This window comes from Vespa mandarinia, chromosome 5, assembly GCF_050613455.1.
Source record: "Vespa mandarinia isolate Hongniang chromosome 5, ASM5061345v1, whole genome shotgun sequence".
NCBI classification, from domain to species: Eukaryota; Metazoa; Arthropoda; class Insecta; order Hymenoptera; family Vespidae; genus Vespa; species Vespa mandarinia.
This window is the reverse complement of record NC_140814.1, coordinates 4,200,001-4,220,000: the sequence shown is the minus strand read 5'-3', so window position 1 is coordinate 4,220,000 and position 20,000 is coordinate 4,200,001. Positions and strand designations below refer to the sequence as shown.

The window sequence follows — 20,000 nt, the reverse complement described above, 5'->3', positions numbered from 1 at the left end:
AAACGCGGCCCCTTTGTCGAAAGTCCGAACTCTATCTCTATCTCTCACTTTATCGAGAGAGAAACGTTAATTGGTTATGTCATGTTGGTAAACGTTTTTAAAGCTGCCATTCTACGAACGATTTTTGTTTCTCCTTCTTTCTCCATTCTTATTAATGCGCTACTTCGATTTACGAGGTAGAAAGGAATGAAAAAAAGAAAAAAAAATGAAAGCAAGAAAAAGAATGAAAAAAGAAAATTAATTTCGTCGCTCGATCAAACCGACTGACCAATAACACAATGACCTGTTGCGAACTTGTTAGTGTTACCGTAAAAAATAATTTGTGAATTTTATATATGGATATCAAAAAAAAAAAAAAAAAAAGAAAAAAAAATAGAGTTTCGATTAAAACGAGAAAGGTGTAAATAGATAAAAACGTGTAGAAATCGTATCGATAACCAATTCGAATTTAATTTTAATTTTTTTATCCGCGTTAATTTATTCAATGAAGAAAAAAAAAAACTTTGACAAAACGATTAGAAGCTAAATGATTTCTCATTTTCTTTCTTTTAATTTTCAATTTTTTTTTTCTTTCTTTTTTTTTTCCTTAATTTCTTTCGTCTATTTATCTCTTTTATATATATTTTTTTCTTCGTCTTTTGCATATTTTCGATCTCGTCGCGTTTTTCTTCTCTTTGTCTTTCTTTCATTTAATTTTTCTTTTTTTTTTATTGTTTTTTATTATTCTCTTTTTCTTTCTTTCTTTTTTTTTTTTTTTTTTATTTTCTTCGCCCTAATCCCCGCCCCTCCCCCCCCCATTTCATCCTCTCTTCCAATTTCTATAGCCTATGCTATTGCGAACAAAGTTCTGACTCTCGATAGAAGTAAAGTAAGCGACTGGAAATAAGCGGGTCTCAACTATTTCCCAACGGATCAAGCAACTCAAATCCATTTGTCTATCCCTTCGGCGTAAAATCTACTCTTCTAATCCTCTTGACGCTACCACTCCCCCTCCCCTTCCAATCCAACTCTCCCCATTCATCTAACGTTCCACCGATTTCCACCCTCTAGACTCCTAACATTTTCCAACGACCACATACGTACGTATTAAATTCAATTTCGTGCGAATCCCATTTCACGTTCGGAGCGCAAAGTCTAAGTTCTAACGACTTAAATCAAAAAAGAAGATATATTAAATAAAAGTAAAAATAGAATGATAAAATAAAACGAAGTAAAATGAAGGGGAAAAAATTTGACGAGCGACGTTCCGTTAATTAATTATCTTTTGATTGAATATTATCTCGTTGATGTCTCGTTGATCGCTAATGAGACAATTGAAAAATTGTAAAAGAAGATACGATAATAATTGGATCGATCAGTCGAAGAAAAAAATTTATTATAACGAAGTTTATTATCCTCGAAAACATATATATATATATATATACATATATATATATATAATCAAATTCGATTTGTCGTTTGATACATCTAAGACTCATTGAAATTGTTATTTAATTTCCCGAAATTGTTCATCCGTATCACAAAGCCAAAGATATTCTCGAGAATCTCGAGATAGCGATGCAATTAATGAGAAAGCATTAAATGAGTTAACACGTTGGCTGATTGTTTCTCTGGTTATCCTGAAGGTATCGTTTAATCGAATAGCTAGAGAGGATTGCCAAAGCTTCTCTCATATCGAGTCTCCAAATTAATTAAACCGTTTAAACTTTAGTCAACGAACTGAAGCTGCAACCATTAGCAAACATTGTATAATATGTACTTACGTACGGTACTCAAACGATCCTATTGAATGAACATAGAGAAGTTATTATCAGCTGTTCGTATTAAAATTAAATAGTAAATACCAATAGTAATTACCATCACTCTCAACTCCAATTTCTCTGTCACCGCCATTATCACCACCATCAATACTATCACAAGAATTCACTATAAATCCATAATTACGAACAGACAATCGAACTTGTTTCTTTTCGAGAACGTTAATTTTTCTACGCTTTTAAATGTCGAATTTTTCTCATATTTTTTTTTCTCTTATCGAAATAAAATATTCATTATATAATGATAACGGTAAAAAAAATATGTCGTTGCTTTTTTTTTTTTTTTTTTTTTTTTTTATTGATTTGTTTCGAACGTCGATGAAAATATTAATAGAATTAGAATATTATCTAGAAATGAATCGATCGGATATGTTTTACCTGAGCTATCGGATATATGTTGTGTTTGTTTGCGTGCGTGCGTACGTGTGTGTGTGTGTGTGTGTGTGTGTGTGTTAGCGCGTGCGCGCGTGTGTATAAATATTGTAAATAAAATGAGATTGTCCTTTATCTGTAAAAAAAAAAAAAAAAAAAAAAGGAAACGTCACAACAATCCTTTCTTACTATCTTTCACTATTTCTCTAACTCAGAGTCGTGTCCCGTTAAAAAAAAAAGATTATTATCTATCTCTTTTTATCTATCTCCAATTTACAAATAGCTATTTGTTCGTTTGTACGTACGTGAATATGGAAAAAAAAAAAAAGAAAAGAAAAGAAGAAAAAAAAAACAATTAAAAAGGATTCGACGTAGTGGTAGAGACTAGCAATTTCTGTTCTTTTTGTTTGTTTTTCATTTCTATTCTTTTTTTTTTTTTTTTTATTTTTTTTTTCTTTTCCAATTTCGTCGCTGACGTTCCGAGTGAGTTCGACAGAAAAAAACAAAAAAAAAAGAAAAAAGGAAAAAGGAAAAATAAGAGAGGGAGAGAGAGAGAGAGAGAGAGAGGATTAAAAAAAAAAATAAAAATAAAAATAAAAAAGGAACAACAAAATTGACGATATAGAACAGAACGTCAACGTCGATAAAGTGATTAAACTTCGTTTAAATGAAAGCAAAAACAAAAAAAAAAACAGAAAAAAAAACAAAAAAGAAAAAAAGAAGTAAGCTAATTTTATCATGATCGATAATCACAAAACGTAAAGCACCGCATAGCCCGCAACGTAGACGCGAACGATTGAATCTGAGAATGAAGAGTCTCAGTTTGGATTCACCGGAAGGAACGGCTCATGTACGTCATCGTCCAAGAGATTACTATGCCTCCGGTCAAAGAGAATCGACACCACCAAGGCACTCAGACAGTGGCAGTATCAATAGATTATGTGAGTAGAAAAATAAAACGAAAGAATTAATATCGATATCTTTTAAAAGAATCTCTTCAGAATACGAAAACGTGTTTCCTCTCGTCACGTGGTACGTACGCGCAGACAGAGATTTACCGATCTTCGCAGCTCCATGCAGTCCAGGACAAGGTCACACTATGCATAAGCACATTAGGAGCGCCCTAAGAACGTCCAGCGTCGAGTTACCAGACGAGAATGACAAATGTTATTCATCGGCAAGTACATCACCGTGTCCCTCGCCACATCCCAACAATCAAAATCACATGAATCCGTCTGGGAAACGAGTACTTCCTCCGAACAATCTCTACGTTGTCCTTTACAATTTTGAGGCACGTCATCGCGACGAACTGGATTTAAAGTGAGTATTTACATCTGTCCTATTTCTATTAGCATCGTTTAATAATTCATATAAATAAATCGTAACTCGTGTCAGAATTATTTGTTCGTTCCATCGTGAATTTTTCTGCGAATGATCGAAATTATTTTGAAAAGAGGAATCTCGGAGGAGAATGAGGAGGAGGGGAAGGAAAGCGAGAAAGGTTGAAAAGAACGAGGGAAGAGGAACAAAGAAAGAACGAAAAAAGTAACACTTATTGTTCGTTTTTTAGGCCCGGTTATAAGGTCACGGTCATCGATAAATCTGAAAAGGATTGGTGGAAGGGTAAATGTCTCGGCGGTCGTGCAGGATATTTTCCTAGTGCTTACGTGATGCGCGTCGAATCCGGCCAAAGGACTCTACAGGTCACTCGTAATCTGCAATTGACGGATCAAATCACTTTGCTTAGAGATCAGGTAAAAAGTGTGAAAGAGATAATTGGACGATTAATGATCTATGATTTTTTTTTTTTTTTTTTTTTTCATTTAGACGAAATGACGTATGAACATCAACAGATCATCGAACACATCGATAGAACTTATATTAATTTATAATCAATTGTTTTATACTCGTTCGCAGATTGTCATACAAGTTGGCGAAGAAGTGGACGGGGTGGCTATGGTTAGATTCGCGGCGGACGTAAGATCGGCCGAACATATCGGTAAGGAGGGTGACGTGTTATACAACGAAACCCTCTGTCCTTTGATGTATCTACAAGAGGTGTGACAGCAGCCTTATCAAGGCACTCGCTTAAACATGACGAGCGAACTTCAGCACTGCGCTAATCTCCGCAATCATTTTGCTAATCCGATGCGTCGAAGCGTCGTCGAAAAGTATTACGACTGTCTCCAATGTGCCGAGCAATGTCGTCACACCGTTACCAATAATAATAATATTATTAATAATAACAATAACAATAATAATAATAATAGTAACAATAATAATAAGAATAATGCCAAGAGTAGTAACAATAATAATAATAATAATAATAATGGTAGTAGTAGTAATTATAATAATAATAATAACAAAAGTAACAATACAAAAAGTAGGATCAATGGTAATAGCAAAGAACGTCCAGGTTCGAATTTGGACACCTGTTCTATCAAGAGCAAGGATTCTAACAGAATGTTAACGCCCTATAATGACTCAACGAGACGTTATAACGCTCGTAGCAATGACCAATTAATGAAATATCTATCGAGGAATCATCAGATTCACTTGACACCAGCTAGAAAAAGATCATCCCTGGCTCGGCCGGTTCGCGTTCACGATTCCTTCGTTCAACCAAAGAAACTTATCGCCAGTGGTTACACCGTCCAACACAATCGTCAATATCAACAATTTTATCAGAAACAGGAATTACAAAATCGCCAACAGCAACAGCAACAGCAACAACAACAACAACAACAACAACAGCAACAACAACAACAACAGCAGCAGCAACAACAACGACGTCATCAGGAATTAGTTCAAAGACAACATGAACAACAACAAAATCAAAGCACGTCTAATGTACACGATTATGCGTACGAGGATGAGGAACATGTCGAGGAGGAAATAACATGGCCGATACGATTTAGGCTCGAGCAAATGCTCGAATTAACCCTACCTCAGGCGAAGAGACGTAAAAAGAAGAAAAAAAAGAAAACTACTACGATGATGTTGCTGAAGCAGGAACAAAATAACAGACACGGTTTCAAGGACACCGAGAGATTACTCAAGGTGCTCAGCATCAACAACGTGGACCAAGATAATAGGTACAACGTTAAACGGTGTTCCATCATGTAAAAGACATTATTGGAACATACCGTTCTCTATTTATTATCTTTATCATTACACACACACTCACACACACACACACATATACATATGTGAATGTGTGTGTGTGCATCGTTATATCATATACCGCATTTTGATCGAAATACGACGAACCTTTTTGATCCTTCTCACAGCGTCACGTTTCATAATATTTTTATTTACTTTTCTTTTCCTTTTCTTTTTTTTTTTTCGTTTTTGTTTTTCTGTTTCTTATCGATTACATTGTTAACGAGATGATTCAGATTTCTTTATTATAATTCTTTATTATAATTGCTTTAATCTTTGTAGCTGATTCGTTAAATCATCGGCCTAGAAATATGTTATTACATAAATATATTCATAAATACATACATACATACATAGATACATACATATATACATACATCCGAGCCTATTTATATTTTCGTGTTTTATTTAAACGAGTATCGAAGCATTTCGTTTGAACGTTCCGTAAAACACTCGATAAAAATATATGTGAAAATTAAATCACAATAATGATCCGAGCATTTATGTATATTACTTTTCTTCCTTATTCAATAATTAACTTCTTTGATATATATATATATATATATATATATATATATATATATATATCATGGGATAATATAGCTTTGCAGTTGATAATTTATTTTAAAACACGATAAGATTATTTGCACCGTAAGAGAAAGAGAGATTTATTATCCTCTAATCGTCGTTGTCTAATGAATGCTTTCATCGTAATCTCGCCGAATATAATATTCTAATCCTGTTATAAAAATCTGACTCTCTTTCTCTTCACTCTCTCTCTCTCTTTCTCTCTCTCACTCACTCTTTCTCCTCGAGTTCTTTATACTCTTAACAAGAAGAAAGAGAGAGAAAGAGAGAGAGGGAGAGAGAGAGAGAGAGAGAGAGAGAAAATAAGAATTCTATTAGTTTTAAGAAAAATATCAGATGATCTATCGTTTTATCGTAAATTTTAGAGATATTCATGTGATATATGATATACACATACATATATACACATCTATATATACGGTGTAAGCCAAAAGTTATTAAATAACATTAAAAATCTATTACACCTTTTCCAATACCTTTTAAACTAATTTCTTTTTTCAAATTGTAAAACTAGAAGGAACTCTTTTGGCTCACCCTGTATATATATATATATATATATATATATATATATATATATATATATATCATATAGATATATGATATACACATAAACATAGAAAATACCCAAAAATCATAGTCAGAAACATATACATAAATACATACATATACGTGATATATATATATACACATATATGTATGTATAACTAAGAGTGCCCTTCCCATGTTAAAGCTCTGTATCGAATTATTGCACCGTTCAACAGAAATATTGCAACGTAAATCGAATCAATTGCATATGATAGCTCTTGGGATATCGAGTAAATAAAATATTCATTCGGGACTGGGTTTGGATAAATCTACGAGAAGTTAAACTGCATGACTTTTATTCTATTTATTTATTTATTTATTTATTTTTTCTTTTTTTTTTTCTTTTTTTTATATATTTTTGTCGACTAATTGATTACAATCATTTCGAGTCACGCGATCTATCGAATGCAAATTTTTCGATTAATGTTGCAAAAAATGAAAAAAGGAAAAAAAAAGAGAGAAAAGAAAAAAGGAAAAAGAAAAGAATAAACCGAAAACAACACGTTAACGGTGCTAATTACCTGTATCATAGAGAAATAAGCTGTTTTAAAATTACATACCACGCCCAGTATTTTCTAAGTATTACAAAGAGAGAAAAAGATACTATATATATATATATATATATATATATATATATATATATATATATATATGTAGTATCTAGTATATACATACATACATATATACATACATATACACGCATATGCAGGGAAAAAGTAATCACGTTAATGTGACCACTACTAACTACCACTACCGCTAATTATTAGTAGATTAAATAAATAAATAAATAAAGAAATAAATAAATAAATAAATAAATATATAAATGAATGAATAAATAAATAAATAAAAAGGGAGAGTAAATAATAAAAGAAGAGTAAAAATTAATTGATATCCGTAAATATTTAAATGTTGAAAGGGAAAAAAGAAAAAAAAAAAAAAGAAAAAGAATAAAGGGAAAAAAGGAAAAGAAAAGAAAAAAGAAAAATAAAATGAAGTTTGAAATAGATGAAAAGAGAACAAAACGAAACAAAACAAAAAAAAAAAAGAAATAAAAATGCCGATTAAATGGATATAATATTGTATTACGTGTAATCTCTCATTGTGTGCCATCGTACGTCATCACAAACACGTTTGATATAATTAACCAGTCTGATTCATTTACGTATGCGTGATCTTTGGTAAACATCCCCAAGCAAAAAGTGTTTATTCGAATAGACTGCACGAAATATATTATCCATACATATACATACATACGTACATATATATATATATATATATACATATATATATATATGTATATATGTATGTATGTATATGTATATACATACATGCATACATGTATCAAAGATTTACCTTTATTTAATAACCTTCCCAAAATTCATTATCCTAATCGAACGATCAAATGGAAATAGATAGAGAACAAATGAATAACAATTTAGATCTGCAATTATCATTTTTATTTATTTTCCTTATTTCTTATCTGTTGAACTAAAACACATCGAACGAAGGAACTAATATGATCCATCAAGGAATAAATGATCTGTCAAGAGATAGAATAAAGAAATGGAATTTTGAGGATTGAAAGAAAAAAAGAAAAAAAAAAAGAAAGAAAAAAAAAGTACAAAAGCGTACCTATGGATATGGATAATGGGACCATTTAATAGGATATAAAACTTTTTTAATCGTCGAAAATCAGTGACAAGAAAAAAAAAAAAAAGACCGAATTAAATCAATTAATTAATATATCGATCGATCGATATCTCTTCAAAAGCTCCAACGTTAAAACAGTCTCCAATCTCTCTCGAATGTCGATAGATCTAGAGCTTGTATTTGGCACCACGTATTATTGGATATTTATCACCATTGCAAACACCACGGAAATCATCTAACGAAAGATCAAATATCGCAACACCACCAAGCCCTTTGGCCTTCACGTAACTAGCTTTGTTACCAGCCGTATCGGTGTCCTCGAAACCAACCCAAAGACCTTCGACTCCGGTATCGGCATTGTACGGATCATAGGCATAACTACCATATTTTTTCGATGGATCATTTACCCTCCTTAAACGTCCCAAATTGGTCTCGGTCAATTTCGTGCAAACTTCGGAATAAGACAATATTCCTGGAATACCGGAATGTGGTCCTGGTTCACCTGGACCTTCTGCTATGATAGGTGGTACACCAGAAATTTGACTTTCTGAGGTTAGCTTCCATGTTCTTGCATAAGTTGGTATACCAACGACTATCTTAGAACCTGGCGTACCATTCTCTAGCCAATACCTTAATTAATTTTTGATAATAAAGATTAGATATATTCGTTCACGGAACTAATGAATAAATGATCGAATGAAAAAGAAAAAAAATTATCAAATTTTTTACCTAACCGACGAATCGATATTATCCTCTGGAACACGTCCATAACTGCTGTATACCGGAGCAGGATAATCAGCTTCCTTTGGATTACGTTCTGGTGTTTTTTGATCGAACGTCATCAGATGTATAGCATCGAGAATCGGTGACAACAATCGTGCCTCGTAATAAACTGTCAAGAAAAAAAAAAAAAGAATTAATCGACTGAATGATAATCATTCGTTCGTCCTCTTGAATACTTATTAAATACGTCATCTTGTATTTTTCCACAATTTGATTTACAAATCGCACATTGCGATTTCCTCGAAGGAGTTAATGAAAAATTGAAAGGAAAAAAAAAAACAAAAAACAAAAAAAAAAAAAAACAGAAAAAAAAAACACGTACCACTAGCATTAATATGCGGAAGGACGGTTATCGTAAGAGCCTTTCCTTTTGGTCTCAATTGCGTTTTCAAATCACGAACCAATATGGTAAAACCATCGCGATGTTCCTGTTCCTTATCGTCCTTGAATTTTCCATAACCAAATGTTTTCTTGATTCCATGCCAAAGTGAACCCCAAGTACCACGATTTTTCTTTACTTTCACTGGTGGAAATTGCCAAGCTAGATCGATACCGTCGAAATCATGATCGTTCAATAGACGGTTCACAGAGTTGATGAACTTTGATCTTGCCTCTGAGGTTTCGGTCTATCGTATGAAGAATAAAATACACAGATAAGAGATACTCGTTATTTCTTATTACAGTAAAATTATTCTCTCTTAATGATTCATTTTTTTATATTACACAAATTTCTTCATTCACATCGTTAGATATTATTAAAAATTATTTATCACGTTGTACTTATATTTTTTTTCTTTTTTCTTTTTTCTTTAACCCCCTCCTCCTCTACCCCCCCCCGCCCCACTGTATTCTTCGTTAATTTTTTTTTTCTTTCAAGATCATTAAATCAATTCCTTCGTATTTCTAAACGAAAGCTATTTTCATTCGATTAAAAATGAAATAAAAAAAAAAGTATTAATGATCAAGGATTATCTTACCAATGTAAGATATTTGTGTGTTTCCTCGTATGGATCGGCATTTCCACCGACAGACAGATAAACTTTAAGATCTGGAAAAGATTTCTTCAATTGTGTTGTCAATCTGTAATACGCATAGCCAGCGCCAGTATCCAGATTTGGATTCAATGAAATAATTTCAAACGTATCGGGATTAATGCCAGCAAAACCGTATATTAAATGAGTACAGAGAGATAAGGCAGGTCTAACATCCTCGAGTTGGAATTTTCCAGGACCTTAAAATATCACAGAACGAAGGATTTTTATTATTATGTTATCGATATTTACTTCTCTCGTTTTTCATGTCATGGACAAACATAGATAAACAGAGAGTGACGTCACGAGCAGAGAAAGTTCCTTTCACGGATATCACCACACATCGTTTACTCTCATCTTAATAAATTATTATTATTATTATTATCATTATCATTGTTATTATTATTATTAATATATTAACATAAATAGATCTTTCGAAAATTTTTAATTAACACGAAAAATATATATGAATTAAAGTAAAAAAATTTTTTTTTTCACAAATAACTTTCTAAAGAGCATGCAAACGAATTTTATAATATTTACAATATCATCCCTATTATTCTCATATTATAAATATTGTTAAAATAATATTTACCTTGTCTTTCAAACGACGTAACATTCCAATAACAGACGACCTTGTTGTGTTCGTGAGTATCGACGGCAAGTGACGCCTCGAAAATGAGCACGGCCAAAGCCGCAAAAATGAACACCTTCATGTCTTTTGTTCCTAAAAAAAAAAAAAAAGAAAAAAAAAGAAAAAGAAAAGAAAAGAAAAGAAAAAGTAAAGAAAATTTACGGAAAAGTTCGAAGAAAGAATCGATAATTCGTCGTAAAAAAAATAAAACAACAAAAAAAAAGGTATCAACGATGTTCAATCGAAAAAAATATGATCTCGTTTCAACGAGATTTACAACAGAAAAAAAAAAGAAAATATACAGAGAAAAATATCAAAAAGAAAAAAAAAAAAAGAAAGGAAACTAAATATCTCGTCTTAATGATCTTACCTCTGACGACGAAGGATTCAAACTGTTCGATCCGATCTACTAACCGAAGACTTTGTTATGTTCGTACCATCTTTGAGATTTAGAGTGGGGAGACCAATGATATTACGTCAACCTTCCTTAACAATCTCACATGGCACACAAGGCACCACTCTCTTTTTCACATATGTTAACGAAACTGTATTAGAGTTGGTAAATATATACGTACTACGTATTCACATATATTTGTATATCTACACGCGTGAAGGATATACGCCAAGGTTAAAGGTCCTCGAGGTGTCGAGAAAAATCAAGACGAATGAATTTATACGGAATACGAAAGAGAGAAAGAGAGAGAAAGAGAGAGAGAGAGAGAAAGAGAGAGAAAAATTATGGGTGCAGTCTTTGAACATACGCATAATTTTGAATCTCTAATTTGGAAATTATATTGTTGTCGGTATAATTTATTTAAAGAGAAAGAGAGAGAGAGAGAGAGAGAGAGAGAGAAATTCCTCTTGAATTTTTTCCTCCTTCGATTTTCTTGATTCTTGATACGACGAACGTATAATATTTTTCTATCGTACAAATCTAATTTTAAATTAATTTTATATATTTATTTTTCTCGATCTCTTCCACTTCTCTTTTCCTTCTTCTTTTTCTTCGTATGAAACAATTACGCTAACAGCATATTGCACCAGCACGTTTCATTCAACGAACATACGAGGAGAAACTTCTAACTAGATAATTGAAGGTAACCATCCCAATATGTTATCAAGATGAGCGATGAGATCATTCAGATCTTTTCTAAAATTATCTCGTCGCGGATGTAGTTCCATTCGTACGAAATTTCAACTTAATTTAACATTAAAAATATAACATTATACGGATACGTTAGAAACAATTATTAAAAACAAGATATATTATGAACAAACGTCGAAAGAAGTGTTTCTTATTTTCTAGAGAAAGTAAAAAAAAAAAAAAAAAAAAATGAAGAAAAAGAAACGAAAGATATCTTTTGCAAACTCGTGCATAAAATCTTTTTAATTCATTTTATTTATTTACGAACACATATCTCTTGTCTGTTCCGGAACCTAATCTTTTTTTATTTCTTCTTCTTCTTTTTTTTTTATATTTCATATTTTTTATATTCTTTTTTCTTCTTCTTCCTCGAACAATAAAACGTTAGTAAAATTTGTCATTCGGAAAAATTGAAAATTAAAGTCGAAATTAAAGAAGATTAATTATCTAATGAAACATATTCACGTACTTTTAACGTCAATTTTATGGATAATGTTGATGCGCCAGAAAATGTAGTTCAATTGTGATAACCCAAATGATAGATGAAAACTTTCTCTCTGATCTCTCTTTTTATGTGTTCATTTATTTCAACGAAACACTTTTGATATTTCTCATAATTACTTATCTTAAATAAAAAAAAAAAAAAAAAAAAAAACAACGTTATTATGTTATTTCAGATAACGTGTTTAATCAAATTTCTTCGAACTTGATGAATATCTAAATGGTGGTCACGTTTTTTATACCTTTCATTCTTTTCTTTTTCTTTGTCTTCATTTTCGTTCATCAAAGAAATTAAATTATATTCGGTCGTCAGATTGGTTCGTTTTTTTTTTTTTTTTATTTATATTTCTTTTTGTTTGTAGAACGTAAAAAAAAAAAAAAAAGAAAAACGAAAGAAGCTAATTATAAAAAAAGGAATATCAATCATTAGCGCCATTTCATGTGCTCGTTAACTTCGAATAAGGTCAGATTCGTCGTTATATTTCTTTGTTCTTGTTTTTTTGTTTTCTTGATTTTCTTTCTCTTTTTGTTACACATAATCGAATTAAGTTAAACAGAAACGTGTCGATAATTATCCCGTAAATTTTATGAACTTCCAAGTCGTCGAGCATGTAACAGTTTGAACATTGACGCTTGTCGTCATGCAAATTAAATTCTAAGAACGGTACGAACATATCGTAATATATATTCACTCTCTCGAATAGCTTATATAATATAGATCTCGGCAATGAGTCAGAGTCTCTTGGACAAACAGATCACATATTGAGACATTAAATGTCTTTTGATCTATCCTCCGTTATGATAAATTAGTAATAAGAAAATATAAATAATGAAGATAATAAACAATGAGATAAATATTATCAATATTTCAATAAAAACTTTGATTCCTTTTTATCTTTTTCTAACTCTATATATATATACATACATACATAAAATATATATATATATACATATATACACACACATGGGCATATATACTGTGAAAATTTAAGTATTTGTACAATAAAAATATAGAAATATAATGCATTCCAACTGTAGTGATACTTAAGTACACCATTATATATAGATATATGTATTATAAGTATATTTTTAAATAAAGATATATATATGTATACGTGTATATATATCTTTATTATAAAATATGCTTATCTCATAATAAAACGTATATAGAATAAAATAAAGACGTCGATTGGAAAATGATTTCCTGAGAAATATTATCGCATTCAATAATTAACCGAATAGCTATATAAATGTATATATACATACATACATACATACATATATATATATATATATATATATATATATATATATATATATATATATATATATGGAAGAGCATCGTAAATACCGTACTCTCTCGCGTATCTCTATAATTCGAAATTCAAGGAAGAAATATATTCCGCATCGATGAACGGAACGTATCTCGATTACGTGGAAAATGTACATTATTTTTGACGGCATGATGATCTGGAAAAATATCGATGACTTCACGATAACGTGCTTCGACGCGACGACATCAAAGATTATTTCTAAGTATGTATGTATGTATATATATATATATTTTTTCTTTTTTTTCCCCGTCTTTTTTTGTTTCACTTATTGAAAATATTCGAGGAAAATAGCAGAGAGATGATTGCATAAAAGGAAAATGAGAAATAAAATTTATTAGAAATAAATAGATTTTTTTTTAATAATCTCATCGATATCATTCGATTCTATTCGTCTAATATAGATTAGAAAAAGTTCTTGTGTCATTTAAGTGTTTTTCTTCTCTTCTTTTTCAGTTTTCTTTTTTTTTTCTTTTCTTTTTTCTTTAAGGACGAATATCAAACTTAATTTTTATTTATTTATTTATTTTTTTTTTATTACGAAAAGAAATAAAAAATAATCAAAATATTAATAATAATAATAATAATAATAACAAAAACATATGTATGTATGTATGTATGTATGTATGTATGTATGTATATATATACATTCGTACAGTGTCTCTCTTGCATTAGATTCTACGATTATATCAACAAACTTCACTTTCATTATAATAAATTCCTTAAAATAATTAATTTAACATTCGTTCGATCCATCCTTCTATCTTACTCACTCTAACGTTAAGTCCTTTCGATCGTTCAAAAGTAAAAATTGTTATCGTTCAAAAATATAAAATATAAATGTGATATTATTATAATATATCGACAAATAATACGAGTCGACGATCGCACGACTCCTTACTTTCTTTTTTCTATTTTACTTTTATTATTTTTCTTTTATGACATAATACACACACAGACACTATATATATACATATATATATATATATATATATATATATATATATATATGTATGTATTGTTTGTCAACAAGTGTGCATCGAATCTCGATTATCCTAAGTAATAAGTGCATTTAAGTCACAGGTGATCTCTACGTAGGCGAAAAAACGAACGTTTCTCGTTCGCAAACATTAATATACATATTGTTCAAAATTAGAACCTTTTACAGAGACACAAAGAGTCGCCATTTCTCTGTATATCTGTGTGACTTTTATATATATATATAAATATATATATATATATACACATATATTTGTTTGCTTGTTTCTTTTCTTTTCTTTTTTTTTTTTTTGTTAATTATTTCTTTTGTATTAATCCTAAAAAAATACAGTCTGTTTCCTCTATCAATCTCGATAATCTCATTTGAAAAAAATTTCGCAATCGAATCGTTGTACATATATATATATATATATATATATATATATATATATATATATATATATTTATATATATATAGACGACGTATAAATTTTCTCTTAAAAAGAACGATTCGTTCGCTTCGATACTTCTTTTTCTTTTCTTTTTCTTTCTTTCCCTTTTTCTTTTCGTAAATATTATAGAGCGCGGCTGTTAAAAAAAAAAAAAAAAAAAAAAGGAAGTACGAAGACAATTGGAAAGATCATATGGATAATGTTTAAAAAGCTGAACAAGAGAAAAAATCTAAACACTCGAAAGTTAGGCTACTTGACGATTTTCGTATAGAGCCGAGATATTTTAGTATCTCAACTTTCTTTTTTTTTTTCTAACGAGAATCATTAACGAACTATTGTTGCGTTATCCTTCAATCTCATCGTATGTTTCTTTCGTCATCGTCGTCTTCGTAAAGTTGATAATAAGAAAGAAAGAAAAAAACATTTCAAAAAAAAAAAAAAAAAAAAAAACAAATTAGAAAAATATATATACGAAGAATATCATCTCGCAGTGTATAGCGCGGGTGGATGATTTATCATTAAATACGATTAAGATTACGATTTGTCTCGTAAAAAAATTAGCCTCGTTCGTCGTTTACATTTTCTCGTTCATATAGCATCCTCGGGATCATCCTCGTCTGGAAACAAAAAAAAGAAAAAGAAGAAAAATATAAAGAAGAAGACAAAGAAAAGAAAATTAAGAAAAATCCATCATTCGATTATCCATAAAAAAAAAGAAAAAAAATTCTCTCTCTCTTTCTCTCTCTCTCTCTCTCTCTCGATTTATTTATCTGTTACCTTCTTCCTCTTCGCCTTCAGCCAAACGCAAATCTTCTATTTTTTGAGCTTGAGGTTCGTATTCCGCACCAACGTATTGTTCCTCACCTGCACCGAATTGTCTGTCAACGACGCTTTCCAATCTGCAATATATGAAAGGAATTTGCTTTTTTTTTTTTTTTTTTATATAAATTTTTAATTACATAAATGTCAAAGATAATTCAATTACCCAGGCAATCGATCGATCGGATTGGGTTCCTCGCCAAATTCTTGTACGCCCGGTTTCACCTTAAACCAATTGCCATTTTGTCGTCTACCACCAACAATCTGATCAACGCCATGTTTATTCCCAGACAAACTTTTATACGGTGGATCTATGTTATCGTTATCGTTATCGTTATCGTTCTCGTTAACTTCATTCTCCTTTTCCTTACTATTTACTTCCGATATAACTTCCTTCTTCTTCAAAGCTATATTCTGAACGACGGATTCGTCGTTCTTTAATAATTTTTCATTGATCTTCTCCTTCTCGATCTTCTCGGCATTTTGATCCATTATCATTAAAATTGGTAATACACCAGGTGGAATTTTCACCTTCGAAGCGATTTTAACAGCTTTGTTAGAAGACACGGAATCGATTATGCTGTTAGATTTTGTGCTGGTGTCCAATTTCAATACTGGTATAGTTTTCATCGAGCTCGACGAGACAATAATCTGAAAAATGTCATCATTCGTGTATTAATACGATCTGATTGTAAAATCTTGACGATCAACCTTTTTTATTTTCCTTTTTACTCTTTCTTTTTTTCCCCACTAAAAGCTACTAAATTCTACTTCGTTCACGATATATATATATATATATATATATATATATATATATATATATTATTATTAATTAGACTCGCAGGATATTTAAATTTCTTATTAATTAACTTAACTAATCGACTTACCTTCTTAACCTGACAAACTCGTCGACAGTACTCAACCTCGAGTATAGGATTTTTAAGGTTCCATAAAGTAAGTATATCAATCACTTCTACGAAAGATTACTTTAATCTACCATTCTCTATCGACACTACAAAAGCGAGCAGTACTAATATAAAAAAAAAAAAAAAAAAAAAAAAAGAAAAAAAAAGGACGAGAAAACAGAATTAAAATAACAATGAAAAATAATAATAATTATAATAAATAATAATAATAAAAAAATATATTCGGAGCATGCAACTTAAAATAAGGATCTTTAATGAACTATTAAGAAAGCGTCTTTGATCATTTTTAAATGGATCATTCCGTAATGTTCCGTAAGTTTTACGAAATGAAAAGAATAACGTTAATTGTAAGTTACGTCGTCTGTTACATTAATTGTTATATTTCTAATCATTTCTTTTTTTTCCCCTCGAACAAGTTTTTACCCTTTCTAATTGATTAGTATTGCATTTAGTATTTTTTTTCTTCTCTTTATCGTTACTTTTAAGTTCGTAAAAAAAAAAAAAAAAAAAAAGAAAAAATCAAATTCTTTTGAAAAAAAAGAAAAAGGGGAAAAGAAATTATCGAAAGCTTGTAAGTACGATTAGGTAAGAAGAACAGGGGGTGCCAGTAAAAATGCCAGCCGATAAAAATAATAACAATTTATTAATGCGGTAAGTAACATAGAAGAGTACAAGGCGTATCGCTGATGATGTGCAAAAGTCTTATTTTTCTGTCTTTTTTTTTTCTTTTTTTTTTTTTTTTTTTTTTATTTTTTTTTATTTTTTTTTTCTTTTTTTTTTTTAATGTAATTTTCTCGCGCATACACATGATCATCTTTTCTATCTTCTTCGTCAGAGAAAGAAAAGGATCGATTCCAACGAAAGAAGCGATATATATCCTTTATTTACGACCTTTCTTCTTCTTTGTTTATTTATTTATTTACTTTTTTTTTCCTTTTCTTTTCTTTACTTTTCTTTTCTTTTCTATCCTTATTAAGATTCAAATAATAGAATGTATAATAAAAAAAAAAAAACTCTTTCACGTATATTAATTTATCCTTCATTTCTTCACATATTGCATATAGTTTTTCTTTTCCTTCTTCTTCATCTTCCTCTTGTATATTGCATTATTTTCAAACATATTAATTTAAGTAATTTAATTACAATCAAGAACTATTTGCATTTATCATTATAATACTAATCGAAGAATAAAGATTTTTCGATTTTCAATTATAAATCGAATCTTATAAATAAATAAATATACATATATATATATATATATATATATATATATGTATATTTATTTATTTATACATATATATATATATATATGTATATTTATTTATTTATACATATATATATATGTATATATTTATTATTAGTAAATAATCTGTAAGTAAATACACCGTATAAAATGACGAAGTTTAAATGCATATCCGATAAGGCGCGAATTTCGTCGATTAAAATCGTCACGAAATAAAGATACGAATATTATTATCGAATAATGTTATCGTCATCGTCATCGTCATTGTCATCTTCGTATAGTCATAATCTATCTACCATACCCAATTTAAAATCATGCAACTACGTGGCACATAGAAATAAAATTAAAAAAGGAAAAGAAGGAAAGGGAGAGACAGAAAAAAAAAGAGAGAAAAAGAGAAAGAAAAAAGAAAGAAAAAAGAAAGAGAGAAAAAGTGAAAGAAAAAAGAAAAAAAAAGAAAGAGAGAAAAACATAAAGGACGACCCAAAGTAAATAAAATAAAATAAAATAAAATAAAATAAAATAAAATAATATAAAATAAAATAAAAAAAAAAAAAAATGGTAAAAAAATAATAAATAAAAAAAAAAAAAAAAAGGAAGGAAACAAAATGACCCAAAAGTATCCCGCTAGAGAAACTAATAGAAATGCACATATACGGTATTGTTAAGAATCCTTTGAGTGTTACCGACGCATATATGCGTCCGATGAAAATTATCGGAGTCATATTTGCGCGAGACAAATTTCTTTTTCAACTTACACTCCCGAAACGAATAAAGATTATCAATGTTCAAGATGAATAGTTATATTTATCTTATCATATTTATGTTACGCGAGAAAGTATTTCTTTAGAGAACAGAGAGAAAGAGAAAGAGAAAGAAAAAGAGAAAGAGAAAGAGAGAGAGAGAGAGAGAGAGAGAGAGAGAGAGAGAAAATTTTAATCTAAATATGTCCACACTCAAAGGATTAAAAACAATATGTCTCACTCGAAGGCACATTCTCACAAATAATGCGACGATCTACTACTTTTTACTTCATTGATAAGATCCAAGAAAGCGAGTCGTCGATATTATTACTCTCTCTCTTCTTTTTTTTTTTTTGTTCCATTTTTTTCCCCTTCTTTTTCCTTCGAAAAATATACGTCCATATCGATTGTTCTCAAACGATCGACGATTTTTTTCATTTGTGCTCTTTCATTTTTTAATAAACACGATCGGTTACCAACGATGATCTCCTCTTTAAAAGGATTCAATTCCCTACTTCCTCTTTCTGTTGCCAAGCATCAGCCGGCGCCTCATTATCGGTATCTCTAAAGTCAGGAAAATTATTTTGTGCATCCGGCCGGGCCAGAGTATCAGTATCATCGGTATTCGGTGACTTCTCGTTTAAAATTTTATTCTCGAGATCGGTAGGTTCTTTCGAGGATGATTTTTTCGGTGGTGCCAGAACCTGCTTTTGTAGATCCTGTACACCATCTACGTCCGTATTTTTTTTCTCTAATTCCTCCTCGGCAACATCCTCGGCTGAAGGGAAACCTTCCTCTTTTTTATTTCGTTTGTCTCTTAGATCATAAGGCAATGGTAATAATTTTTGTTGTTCCTCATCTTTAACTTCGTTAGGACCTACCGGTATGATGTTATCATCTTCCGGTGCAAATCTTACATTACTTTGTTCCTGATTCGGTAAAACGTCGTCCTGTTCATCCTGAATGTTCCTCTCGTTCGATAATGCATCCCCGATCGCGTGATGATTGCGAGGAGCGGGCAGAGGTTCTGAATTCATTTCATCGTCGTTGTTCGGCCGACTTACCTGTACATTTTGTTGTTGTTGTTGTTGTTGTTGTTGCTGTTGCTGTGCCTGTTGACGTTCTTCCTGTGTTGGATCTATCGCTGTATTATCCGGCATATTTTGTTCACCTGGCAGCGACTGTTTAGGACTAATCAGACTTGTCTCCGATAATAATGTTGATTTGCATCGTTTCTATAA

The 20,000-nt window shown here is 30.4% G+C and overlaps 4 protein-coding genes across 10 annotated transcripts in view; 2 read left to right on the top strand and 2 right to left on the bottom strand.

The window, feature by feature from the left end:
- Nucleotides 1-4,396, top strand: part of Stacl (SH3 and cysteine-rich domain-containing protein) — a 68,532-nt gene extending 64,136 nt beyond the window's left edge. For 3 of the 4 annotated variants that reach the window (XM_085657347.1, XM_085657348.1, XM_035866861.2), the window contains 4 exons: nucleotides 2,954-3,130; nucleotides 3,236-3,509; nucleotides 3,760-3,943; nucleotides 4,107-4,396. In XM_085657347.1, the coding sequence (XP_085513473.1) occupies nucleotides 2,954-3,130; nucleotides 3,236-3,509; nucleotides 3,760-3,943; nucleotides 4,107-4,253 (782 nt within the window). In that variant the 3' untranslated portion in view covers nucleotides 4,254-4,396. The remainder of the gene's footprint in view (nucleotides 1-2,953; nucleotides 3,131-3,235; nucleotides 3,510-3,759; nucleotides 3,944-4,106) is intronic. The other variant, XM_035866863.2, reaches the window with a different exon arrangement.
- On the top strand, nucleotides 4,284-8,284 carry LOC118441883 (uncharacterized). Its single transcript, XM_035866877.2, has one exon. The coding sequence runs from the start codon at nucleotides 4,284-4,286 to the stop codon at nucleotides 5,313-5,315; it is 1,032 nt and encodes a 343-aa protein (XP_035722770.1). The 3' UTR covers nucleotides 5,316-8,284.
- Idgf4 (Imaginal disc growth factor 4) lies at nucleotides 7,967-11,137 on the bottom strand. Its single transcript, XM_035866876.2, has 6 exons — nucleotides 10,993-11,137; nucleotides 10,584-10,715; nucleotides 9,935-10,188; nucleotides 9,280-9,583; nucleotides 8,904-9,066; nucleotides 7,967-8,804 (listed from the first exon to the last, which is right to left on the bottom strand). The coding sequence occupies exons 2-6, from the start codon at nucleotides 10,702-10,704 to the stop codon at nucleotides 8,342-8,344; spliced, it is 1,305 nt and encodes a 434-aa protein (XP_035722769.1). The 5' UTR covers nucleotides 10,705-10,715; nucleotides 10,993-11,137; the 3' UTR covers nucleotides 7,967-8,341.
- Nucleotides 11,138-15,062: 3,925 nt separating this feature from the next.
- The window catches only part of LOC118441849 (uncharacterized), an 11,350-nt gene continuing 6,412 nt past the window's right edge, over nucleotides 15,063-20,000 (bottom strand). For 2 of the 4 annotated variants that reach the window (XM_085657052.1, XM_085657049.1), the window contains 4 exons: nucleotides 19,824-19,994; nucleotides 16,014-16,498; nucleotides 15,806-15,927; nucleotides 15,063-15,645 (listed from right to left, as the gene is read on the bottom strand). In XM_085657052.1, the coding sequence (XP_085513178.1) occupies nucleotides 15,617-15,645; nucleotides 15,806-15,927; nucleotides 16,014-16,498; nucleotides 19,824-19,994 (807 nt within the window). In that variant the 3' untranslated portion in view covers nucleotides 15,063-15,616. The remainder of the gene's footprint in view (nucleotides 15,646-15,805; nucleotides 15,928-16,013; nucleotides 16,499-19,823; nucleotides 19,995-20,000) is intronic. The other 2 variants (XM_085657051.1, XM_085657050.1) reach the window with 2 other exon arrangements.